General features: G+C 32.6%; 1 protein-coding gene across 1 annotated transcript; it reads left to right on the plus strand.

The window, feature by feature from the left end:
- Window positions 1–8182: 8182 nt before the first annotated feature.
- LOC125837389 (uncharacterized) lies at window positions 8183–9917 on the plus strand (the record flags this gene model as incomplete). Its single annotated transcript, XM_049516525.1, has 2 exons — window positions 8183–8451; window positions 9821–9917. Coding segments are annotated over exons 1-2 (366 nt in total), but the record flags the coding sequence as incomplete, so codon positions are not given.
- Window positions 9918–12693: the final 2776 nt, after the last annotated feature.

Here is a 12693-nt window from a genome sequence, read left to right on the forward strand (position 1 = left end):
GGGTCTATCCTGCACACATAACATTTTGCTTTATTCGGATATATCGTAATAATCACTATAATAATTATCACTATCGATATCCTTGGGGCTATCCTATTCATAATCATATATAGAGAAATCTTTTCTAATAATATCATTAATAATTTTACAAATTATAAATTCCTGCAAGTGTCCACTATGGCATATGGTCCTGTATATTTTAATACTTAGCCTAATTTGCAATTATCTTTAACTGATGTTAATATTCTTGATGCTTTAACATTAAATGTTAAAACACATGGTTATATTTATGCACCTGAATTTGAATTAATATGTTTATCATATAGAATTTATTTTAAATTGCTATCTACGTGATAGGCCCCCTGCTCGGATAAAAGGATAGATCCTTCCATACAATCATAAAACTATATAAATTTGTATATCTTTCGATTTGGATTTATAATATAATATAATATAATATAATGATAAGAATATTATTTAAATATTTTTAAACTAACAAGAATTAAGTATCTAATAATAAATTATAATTAAGAAATGCTAGTTTATTTATTAAAACTTAAATAAAAAGAAACATATTTTTTATAAATTTCTTTTCTTTAAAATTAATCTACATTAAAATGTGACTTTATTTTTTTGTCATTTTCAAATTTTTAAAAATAAATTTAATAAAGTAGGATACATCCATACATATTTAATTTAAATTTTAAAAAATATTTAAGTACCTAAGATTATATAACATTTTAATTTCGGTCAAAATTTATGTGTCTACATCTTTGACAAAAGATAATTGTAATATTAGTTATTATTATTAATACAATAATAATAATAATAATAAGAATAATAATAATAATAATAATAATAATAATAATAATAATAGTAGTAATAATAATAACAATATTATTATTATTATTATATATATAATTGATGTGAAGAATTTCGGCATAGATATATTCTCTCTTTTATGGATCAAGAAGATATTAAAAGCACTCGACTAGAAGAGGTAGATATACCTCAAAACATTGATTTGTTAAACAAATGGACTATTCCGAAAGTTAATATAAAAACCATTTATGATTATGGTTGGTTTGATAAGATTTCTAATAAACAATTGATTAAAACAACTGAACAATCCTTGGCGTTAAACTCATCCGAACAAACTATTCGTTTATTAAATAAGCGTGATATTGAATCATATAAATCTCAGTATAAATTTTTGCATATTGGCATGGTTCAAATTGCTTTTAAACCTCTAACTCTTAAAGGGTTACCAGAGACTTTCTTAGCTGCTCTACGAGATGCGAGGAATTTAAATTTTCGTCAATCCTTGATGGGTTCGATAGAATCTACGGTGGCTTATGGTCCAGTTTATTTTAATGCTCAGCCCAATTTGCAGTTATCTTTGACTAATTCTAATATATTAGATGCTTTAACCTTGAATGTTAAAACGCATGGTTATAACTATGCACCTGGATCTGAATTAATTTGCTTGTCGTATAGAATCTATTATAAATTACTTGCTACTTTGAATCCTAGATGTAAGTTATATGATACATCTGATCAAACTATTTTAGTAGAAACTAATTTCGCCAGATCTAAGGTCACTACTAGAAGACCTATAAAATGGGAAGAAATTAATTTTTCTACCACTTGGATTTTAGATTCTGTTATACCTCCTGAGCAAATGACCGATGCTGTCACTAATTCAGAATATTCTCATATTAGTCAAAATTCCGATGGAAAAATCTGTATGCAGTTTGATGAAAAAAGTATTCCTTATAGTAGACATTCTTTTGCTTCTTATAGAAGACTGGCTATTTAACAAATTTCTCCGATAGAACCTTGTTATGGTCTAGCTAGAAATCGCGCTGCTTCATTACACACTTTATCAACAGTTATATCTGCAGAAAAACAAAAAATAAAAATTGATCCTTGATTAAACATTGTTCAAACGAATGATAAAGCATCTGATATTTCTGATAAGGATATTCCTTCTGTATCCGAGATGGATTTTAATCTTAATGATACTTAATGATGAGTGAACATCAAATTGATTTTAGTCCAAGTTCACTGGCAAGAAAATATATTAAAAAAATGAATTTTTAAATGAAAAATGGAACCGGTTTAAAACTTGGTTTTTTGACACTTATAGTAAAGAAGATTTAAATAATATTTCTCAAGAGTTTTATGAAACTAGTGCATTACATAATCATATTATGTTTTTTGTGCCTTGGTTTATAACCACTTATTTGCCTTTATTCATCAACGTTCTTGAACGATCTTACAAAGATGAATCGGGTAATATTATTCAATCTATTTATCCTCCTCAAGCTCCGTTTATTTTACCAAATAATACTGGTATTACTTTTACTGCTTTTCATAAATTTATTGATAATGATGTCGCCGCAGTAAGTATAAATGAAATTAATCGTCTTATTTCTCAAAATAATTATTTGGGTCTATATGTCAAAGTTATTGGTGAACATATTTGTTCTCTAGACAAAAAATTAGATAGCCTGTCAATCTGATTGTTCAAATTGATAGTAAGCTAAAATCTGCTAAACAAGTTTCTGAATAGGCTTCTTCGTCAAAACAGCCTGATGTTCATATTCAAAGGCCTCCTAAGATTCAGGACTTTATTCTTAGACCTTTGCACGACCTTGAAAATCTTCTTGATAAAAAGTTTTCTCAATTTGGTGCTGTCACGACCCGAGAGCACCCCCAAGTCGTAACATGCGTATTCGACCTCTCGGAGGTCTCATACAAGCCCTTAGCATTCATCACATTAGATATGTAAAACAGTGCGGAATTTAAAAACTCTTTAAATAAAATCCCATAAGACTCAAAGGTCACTTTTAAAACATCATTCAAAAGTACACAAGCGGAATACTAAGTCTCTTAGCCATCTTAGACATAAATGTGAAAACATACTAGGGACACGGCCCTTTACAATCAAAAGAAATCTATTAAGTCTATTACAAGAACCTTATCATAAAACTAGAATAGAAAACTCTTGTCCTTGACATATGAGGACATACCACAAGATCTTGGAAGAACTTCAAGTTCCAAGCTTACTATAGAACCCGCTCACTTTCCGGAACCTACACTTGTAGAAAATAGAGAAATATGGAATTAGCACAATTAAGTACTAAGTATGATGACCATGCAAAAACATGCCAAAACGGACATTTACAAGGAATAAATGCTTTCATATTATTTTGATAAAACCTTCACTTCCCAAGTATAAGAGACATAATACAAGTCAATGTTCACATATAAAACCATAGCCAACCATATACATACTCAGCATATATTCATATACAACCCATGCTTAATTTTAAAAGAACACACGCCATTTCATTACCGTAGGACCTCTACCTAATATAACCTTAAGACACACTTGAGTGAGACAAGAAGTGACCGCCCATACAACCTCTTCAAGCACACTTAAGTGTTCCTCAAGATTATCTTAGATAAGGACACTTCCTTTATAACATAACATCAATAGACCAACATTCTTTAAGAAACCATTTAGGAGACATTCAAGCACATAAGGGGACTTTCACATAATAGTCGTTAGACTTAGGGAACTCACTTTAGTATTTTCAAAGCCTACTCGTGCCATGTGTAGATAGCATCCCATACTACTACCTACACGTTGTAGAACCTATCCAATAACTAGAGTGCACATCTCACATGATGGGAATAGGCATAACCGACATAGACCATACTAGCTAGGCATGGAATCCGGAGTCTATTCTACTCCGTGGAGGTTGTTCTACTTGCCAAAGGTAGAACTAGTAAGCAACCCATGTAGGCACATGGTTTAGGGGATGTCCAAGGAAGTTCATTGTGCCTAATCTCATACACAACTAGGCCACCTTCCTAACCACATCCACTCGGTGCTAGCCTTGTTTCCCATAGAGTATTCAATCGCATATGTACTTAGAGAGGGTTCCTTTTCTAGTTCAACCAACTCATAGTACCTCTTCCCAAGAAAGGCCCCATCTCTAAGTCATGGCCGATGAAGGTTCATAAGGATAGCTCATTTGACTTTCTTAGATAAGGATTTTCATGCCGTTCCGGCTCCATCCATCTCTAAGTCTATCATCTCACTCAAGAAGGGAACTTCGCCCTAAGGCCCATCCTTCAAGGTTATACATTTACTTACGAAAGCTAGACTTATGAAAGGGCATCATTTCTTAGTTTTGCCGATTCAAGTCTTGGCCTAGAATTCCTCTTTTAGCATTTATAGAAAGGGCACCATTTCTTAGTTCTAGCCCACTTCACACATTCATGCATTCAAGACTTTAAGTAACAAGGAGAGACACTTTAGTCTACCAACCAAGTCACAACATTATCATCTAAGGATACTTCATAATCCAACATCATTTCATAGATACATCATGAGAAAAATCATAATTTAAATCACAATGCTATCCACTTTACATAGGATCATCACAAGATCACATAAACTCATTCACATCATACCTTCACACATAAAGCTTCACATAAAACTTTACATATAGCTTCATATAGGACTTTACATATAGCCTCATTTATATATATAATATACAATATAATAACACTTTGTACAAGATCACCTTATAACCATGAGAATACCTTCACATAGTACAATAACATTTCATAACTTGATAACACTTTAATTCAATAGATAATGCATTCAAGTCCATGTTCATAATACATTCCATAATTAAACACCTCCACCATAAGTGGATCAAACTAAGCAAGAACAATTTTATCCATAATAAGAGATTAAGCCAACTTACCATCCTCCAAAGCCATAATCAACAACACTCAAGTCCCAACCATTTTACTTACCACAAGAGAATTCATCCATAACTTGCCCATAAGGCCACAACTTTCAATTCATCCATACATCATCAATTCATCATAGATAGATGTAGAAAATCATAAGAGTCACTAATACAATCCAATCCAAACACAATTTCATAAACTTTGAATCATAAGCAAAAGACCCACTTCATAAGCAAATTAGGAATTTAGGGAAAACATGGGTTCTTCAAGGAATTCCATACGAAATCATCTTAAAAAATATTAATTCATCAATATAATGGCTTAGAAAACGTTTTGCCAATGAACCCATGCTTAGATTAGAATTTGAGATTTTTGTTCTTTGAAACACTTTTGAAACCCTTTTGATTGGACTCCTTGAAAGAAAGATTCATCAAGGATCAAGGGTCACCATACCTCTAAGTTGAAAGCCCACGAAAAATTGAAGAAGAAAGAACTCAAAATCTTCAACCCTAGCTCCAACTTCTTCTTCTTCTTCTTCCTCTCTTCTTCTCTTCTTCACTCAAGAACCCTAACTTTACTCTTTTAAAATGGAACAAAAATGATCCACAATCAGCCTAACACAATAATATAACCTCAAAAGAAAAGATTTGTGAAATGACCAAAATGCCCTTAAATTTCCGGACGGACTCCTTGCCAACTGCCCAACTTTCAAAGGGCATAACTCACTCATACGAACTCAGAATCGAGCAAACTCGGTGGCGTTGGAAAGATCGTTCCAAGGGATTTCCAAACATAACTGGAACTACTCCTGGATTATCCTGAGTTAGGAGTTATGACTGCTCAAAGTTGGCCAAAAACTCACTGATTTCCCACACTTAACCAAATTTCCAGGTTTTGAACTTAGCCAATTTCCAGATTCAGAACTTTTTTTCCAAAAGTGACTACTTCCAATTTATGCTTAAACTTTAAAAATTCATACGTTAGGCTCTAGTTTCACCTATCTATTTTTAGGGTCGCTACAGGTGCAAGTGCGAAACCGATAAGTCTCGCTGAAGATTTTGCAGATGAGATGGAAGCCACTTTTGACTTCGAAACTCAAATGGAAATGGAAGTTAATAAACTTCATGGGTATCCAAAGAAGAATAGTGGTAATACTGTTTATGCTAGAAAACCTAGAATGCAAACATATTACTATCCCAGGCCTACTCCTCAAGATGTTTTAATAGAGGAAAGAGATTGGAATCAAACTAACACTTCTTATAGTGGAAATGAGATTTATGAATGGAATCTTGATGGGCTAACTGATAGGCAGTTGACGATTATGGTTCATAGGATGCTTATGTATGCTACTATTTGCAAAAGTGTCAATAACACTGACAGGACCATCTGCAAGATGATTATTGCAGGATTTACCGGTCAGCTAAGAGGATGGTGGGATAATTATATGCCCTCTGATGCCAGAGTAGCAGTAATTAATGCTAAGGCAGCAAATGAAGGTCATGACAATTTAGGCTTTGCCCTTGTTCAAAATAGAGAAGACGCTGTGTATACACTTATTTTGACTATTCTTGAACATTTTAGTGGTAGATTTTCCAATCAATATGAAACCATTAGATCTTTACTAAATGGTCTTACATGTAGACATTTAGGTGAGTTTAGATGGTATAAAGACACTTATTTAAGTCGGGTAATGGAACTTCCCGAAAATGGTTTAGAATTCTGGAAAGCCAAATTTATTGATGGCTTACCTTCTTTATTTGCAGAAAGAGTAAAAAAGACTCTTAGAAATCCACAAGGAATTATTCCCTATAGTGATTTCACTTATGGAAAGCTTATTGGGTCTTGTACGCAAGAAGGCATAAATTTGTGCAATGAGTTAAAACTCTCAAGACAACTTAAGATGGATAAGCTTAGAGAAAAGTCTCAATTAGGAGATTTTTGTAATCAATTCGGTTTATCGGATGCTTCAAAAAGCACCCACCGAGACACTTCTAAATCAGAATATCATAGATCTCATCATAAGAAAAGAAGATCTAGAAGAAGGACTAGAGAAGAAAGAGATGAGCGTAGGGCTCATCGTAAATCTCATAGATTTACCAGGAATAGGTCCAGGCGAAATCTTGATAAGATTAAGTGTTATAAATGTGGAAAATTTGGGCATATAGCTCCAAATTGTAAGCTAGAAAAGCTTAAGACTCTAGAACTTGATGATGATATTCAAGAGAAGATTTTTAGTTTTCTATATACTTCTGGTTCCGAATAAGATTATGATAATTCTGAAGAAAGTTATACAACGGAAGATGAGCAACCTGAGTCATCTAGTAAGGTTCAACAAGATTCGAATGATGCTTGCAAATGTCATGGTGATAGTTGTCACTGCGAACATGATAAATTCTACAAGCTACAATCTCAGTTCGAAGACATGAATATGTTCACTATCACTGTAGACAATGTGATAGAACTTTTAAAAGAAGTTACCGATAATACTCTTCGTGAAAAGATCATTCAATTGACTGCTAGTAAACCTAGCTCTTCAACTAGTATTCCTAGTGATAGAAAGGTTAAAGATGATTTTAATTATTCTGCTCCTTACTCCTTGTCTGAAGTTCATAATAGACTCTCTTCTAAACAAACCATGGTTATTCGTGATACCTCTTTTGATGATTTAAAAGGAGAAATTGAACATTTGAAGGAAGAAATTAAATTTCTTAAACAAAATCATATTATTTGTGATCACCGTCTTACTCAGATTGAGTCTGCTAATAGTAAAGGAAAAAATAAGATTGATGAATCTACTACTGAAGAAAATATTCTTGCCAACACTTTGAATATTGATCAAAAACAAAATATGTTTTTAGGAATGATGCAAATTGTTACAGCTCATAAATGGTGTGTTAAATGTACTATATTAATTGATAATGCTTTTTCTATAACTAACATTGCTATGATTGACAGTGACGGTGATGTGAGTTGCATTCAAGAAGGTCTTGTACCTACTAAATATTTTGAAAAAACAACTGATATGGTTAAATTTGCATCTGGTCATGCTTTAGATATAAAGTATAAATTATCTAATACTCGTATTTGCCAGAATAAAGTTTGTATTCGTCACTTCTTTTTCTTAGTAAAAAATCAGTTATACCCTCCTATTATTCTAGGAACTCCTTTTATAAATGCAATTTATCCTTTTACTAATATAAATGCTAAAGGATTTTCTGCTACTTATAAAAATCAAGATATTAGTTATACTTTTTTCACCGAACCTATTTCTAGAGATATTAATGCTCTAATTGAAATGAAACAAAAGCATGTTGATTATTTACAACTTGAGATATTTAGTATGAATATATTTGATACTTTAAAATCTACTAAAGTACAGGAAAAAATTAAACTCATTTCTGAAAAAATGACCATTGATATTTGTGCCGATCATCCTAGTGCTTTTTGGAATCGGAAAAAGCATATTATAACTCTTCCATATGAAGATGATTTCTCTGAGGAAAATATCCCTACCAAATTACGTCCTTGTCAGATGAATACCGAATTGGTTGAATTCTGCAAAAAAGAAATTGATAATTTATTACAAAAGGGGTTGATAAAGCCTTCCAAATCACCATGGTCGTGTATTGCTTTTTATGTTAATAATGCAGCAGAAAAAGAACGAGGTGTTCCCAGGTTAGTTATAAATTATAAACCTTTAAATAAATTTTTAAAATGGATTAGGTATCCTATTCCAAACAAAAGGGATTTATTAACCAGATTATATGATGCTAATATCTTTTCAAAATTTGATTTAAAATCTGGATATTGGCAAATCCAAATATTTAAAGACCATTCATATAGAACGACATTTAATGTTCCGTTTGGACAGTACGAATGGAATGTAATGCCTTTTGGGTTAAAAAATGCTCTCTCAGAATTTCAAAAGATAATGAATGATATTTTTAATCCCTATTTGGATTTCATCATAGTTTATATTGATGATATTTTGGTATTGTCAAAGACTCTTGAAATGCATATTAAGCATTTAGACATTTTTAAGAAAATAGTTATTCAAAATGGTTTGGTCATATCTAAACCTAAAATGAGTCTTTTTCAAAAAGAAATTAGATTTTTGGGTCATTTGATTTGTCAAGGAAAAATGACTCCTATTCAGCGATCTATTGAATTTGCATCGAAATTCCCTGATATTAATACAGATAAGACGCAATTGCAGCGGTTTCTGGGAAGTTTAAACTACATTTCCCCATTCTACAAGAATTTATCTCGAGATTTAGCTCCGTTATATGACAGGCTAAAAAAAGATCATAAAAAGCCTTGGACCAATAGTCTCACAGTTCTTGTAAAGACTATTAAAGAAAGAGTTAAATCTTTACCTTGTTTAACCCTTGCTAATCCTGCTTGGCCAAAAATTATAGAGAAGGATGCGTCTAATACTGGGTATGGATGTATATTAAAACAAATTAATCCGCATGATAAAAATGAATATCTTATTCGATTTCATTCAGGAAAATGGAGCGATGCTCAGAAAAATATGCGACAGTAGCTCATAAAATGTTAACTATCGTTAAGTGCGTTTTAAAATTTCAAGATGATTTATATAATCAAAATTTTTTGATAAAAACTGATGCTCAGTCAGTCAAGTATATGTTTGATAAAGATTTTAAACATGATGCGTCTAAGTTAATTTTTGCTAGGTGGCAGGCACAATTAACCCCTTTTGATTTTGAAATTCATTATAAAAAGGGAAGTGATAAATCCCTCCCAGACTTCTTATCAAGGGAATATCTTTCTTCTGATGGGTTTTCTTGACTTCTTTCCTGATAAAGATTTGGTTACGATTTTGAAGGCAGTTCCTCTTATTAGAGATTTAAAGGAACTTATATTATGCAAAATTATAGACGGAATGGTGATTGATATTGTCAATAATTACATGATTGAACAAGAGCTTTATGAATGATTTTTTAGTGATGAAGTTTATAACCTCTTGAATGATTAAAAATATAACCTCTTGAATGATTAAAACTAAATGCTATGTTTGCAGGATGGATCCTCTTTGGATAACCAAGGCTAGAGGAAAAGGCAGCTATACTCGCGGAAGGGGAAGATCATCCCCAAGTTCATCAAGATCATCATACGGATCTTCATCATCTAGTACTCCAATTATACAAAAGGGAGGAATGAGTTTATATAACTTAAATTCTAGAGCATAAGAAAAAGCTTCATCATCAATACATCTGGAAGATATTCCAGAAAGTGATCCATTATATGCTAAATTACAGGAGTTTATAACTCAAAAGCAGGGTGATTCTTTTGCTTCAATCGCCAAAGAAGAAGTTGATGATATCAAAATATATGAAAAGGTAGAAAAAAGAGAAATGATATTTCTCTTAGAAAATTCTGACATACAGAGAAGAGAAGAACCTTGGAAGATATTCCAGAGGTATTTAGTTAATGGGCTTTATTTCCCGGGTGAGTCATACAAAACTCAGAAATATTACGAGACTCTGCTGATAAGCACAAGTGTTGAATTTCAACATTTTTCAGGATATAATACAAGTGAGAATGTTTATAACTTCTCTAAAATGATTATAAAACGCATCGTTCATATTGAAGATTGGGGTATTTCCTCAATGACTGAAAGACAATTCAGTCTAAACAAAGTCATGGTAAGCTTTACCTATTGAGATTATATTCAGGCATTTAATAAAGTTCTCTGTTATAACAATGAGAGGCATAAACATACTTGGTTTATAAAAGTATGTGCCAAGATATTTGCGAATCCTATACCAATTTGGTTTTTAAACTGGTGGTCATACCACGGGCCAACAATAAAAATATTGCCCGAACCATTTCACAAGTTATACAAAGAATGGGTCAAGGTTTCCCCAGATCTCAACAAGTTATATCATCAAGAACATATTTGTTATTTTCAACAAATTGAACAGATATACTTTTTTATAGAATTCTCTGTTCCATGGATTCATAAATGGGTTTCGGAAATAGATTTCACTGAGGAACAAATTCCTTGTCTATACAAAACTTATTATAATAATTTTTGGGACAAGTTGATGAAGAAAGATCCTCAAACAAAGTCCATATACGGACAAGAACTGTTGGATCTAATTACGAAAACCATACACGATTATAAATCAATTCCTAATAAAGGAATTATGACTGATGACTCAACCTCCGTAAAACATATGGCTAGAAAAAATTCTAATCATGATGAAGGAGAACAAAATGAAATGATTATGAGATATCTAGAAGAAGTAAAGAAGAAGATTCTTCTAAATATAAATCATTACGCAAAATCAGATTCATCAATGCGTAGTTAAACAAGTGAAGATATGCACGAAGCCCAACATTATGTAGAAGAAAGTCCAGTGGATGCACTGAAGAAAGCCGAAGATTTTTTGGCAAAATTAAAGGACAAAGTGTAAAGATTATGCGCGTCGGTAGCGGGCCTGCGCTACTGTAGCAACACTGTTCACCAACAGTAGATACACTGTTACCAGGACCCAGATAGGGGCCCAGTATCCTGTACATAGATGCTTTCTTTTTTCTATAAATAGGTTTGTTTTTCTTTAATAAGGGCATGTTTTAGAAACCATCTCTCCTTCTTTCTTTCTTTCTCTCTCCCCACTTGTAAAATATTTTCAAGTATTGTAAGTTTACCGGACTTTGGCCGGAGGAATAGTAAAGTGTGCTACAAGGTACTTCCTTTTATTTTTCAAGTTTTTATTTTGAGTTAAGCCGTGACTATGTCCGGTTAAAAAATTATATCTATGCCGGATAACTAACTTCTCTTTTATATAGACCATGAACAGATCTAAGCTTTATTTAAATATAGAAGAATTTTAGTATGGCTTCTCGACTTGGTTCTGAGATTGAGGTACAGTTAGATCTAGTACTACTTTTATTGGCTTTGTCTTTATGACTCCGTCTGATGAGCCGTGGTTTTTAGCCCGAAATTGAGTTTGATAAGTAGGGCGCCTCATACCCGGTTAGAACTATCAGACACATGGGCTTAATAAAAGTATGTATTAGCTTCTTGACAGGCCGTTTGCTTGGGTAAAATAATTAAACCATGCAGTCTGAGAAACTATGTTAAAATTCTTGTGTATTTCGATTCTTATGTAGTTGGACTACCTCTAAGAATATTGACTTGCTTGATCTATGACTGGGCGGACCACCGCCAGGTCAGTAATCCTGTATCGTTGGTAATAAGATTAATAAGATTAATAAGATTAATAAGATTAATAATATTATGGTCAGACATAGATAATCCAGGCCAGTATATGAAGGGTCGCCGAAGGAATCCGTTGGATTACCCATCTGAAGGGCGGACCCAGGCAGACCTGGGCGGACCTGGATAGTAGGGATTTTTATATATTGGTGCCAGGATTACCTATATTCATAAAGGTTCCTGTCTAACTTTTACGATCCATTTTCGTTTTGGTAATTTCAATAAAAGTTTGTAGTTTGGTTTGGAAGATTTCGTCTAAAGGTACTATTTCTTACTATTGTTTGTTGTTTTTCTTTATGTTCATAAGTCCAATGATGGGCTAATTTGTTTGTGTTGAGCTGTAGCATACTAAGTTATTATAAGGTGGCGTTGTGTCTATTATGTTGACCGATTGAACAAGTTAGATTATGGTAAGACATAGATAACCTAGGCCAGTATATGAAAGGTCGCCGAAGGAATCCGTTAGATTACCCGTTGGATTACCAATGTGAAGGGCGGACCCGGATAGTAGGGATTTTTATATATTGGTGCCAAGATTACCTATATTCATAAAGGTTCCTGTCTAACTTTTACGATCCGTTTTCGTTTTGATATCAGAGCCATGAACTTTTAATAACTATAAGTGTCATAGTTCAACACAATTTCTCTTATGAATATCATAAAGAAAA

The sequence above is a fragment of the Solanum verrucosum genome, unplaced genomic scaffold (assembly GCF_900185275.1).
Source record: "Solanum verrucosum unplaced genomic scaffold, falcon-dt-bn FXZP01000147.1, whole genome shotgun sequence".
NCBI classification, from domain to species: Eukaryota; Viridiplantae; Streptophyta; class Magnoliopsida; order Solanales; family Solanaceae; genus Solanum; species Solanum verrucosum.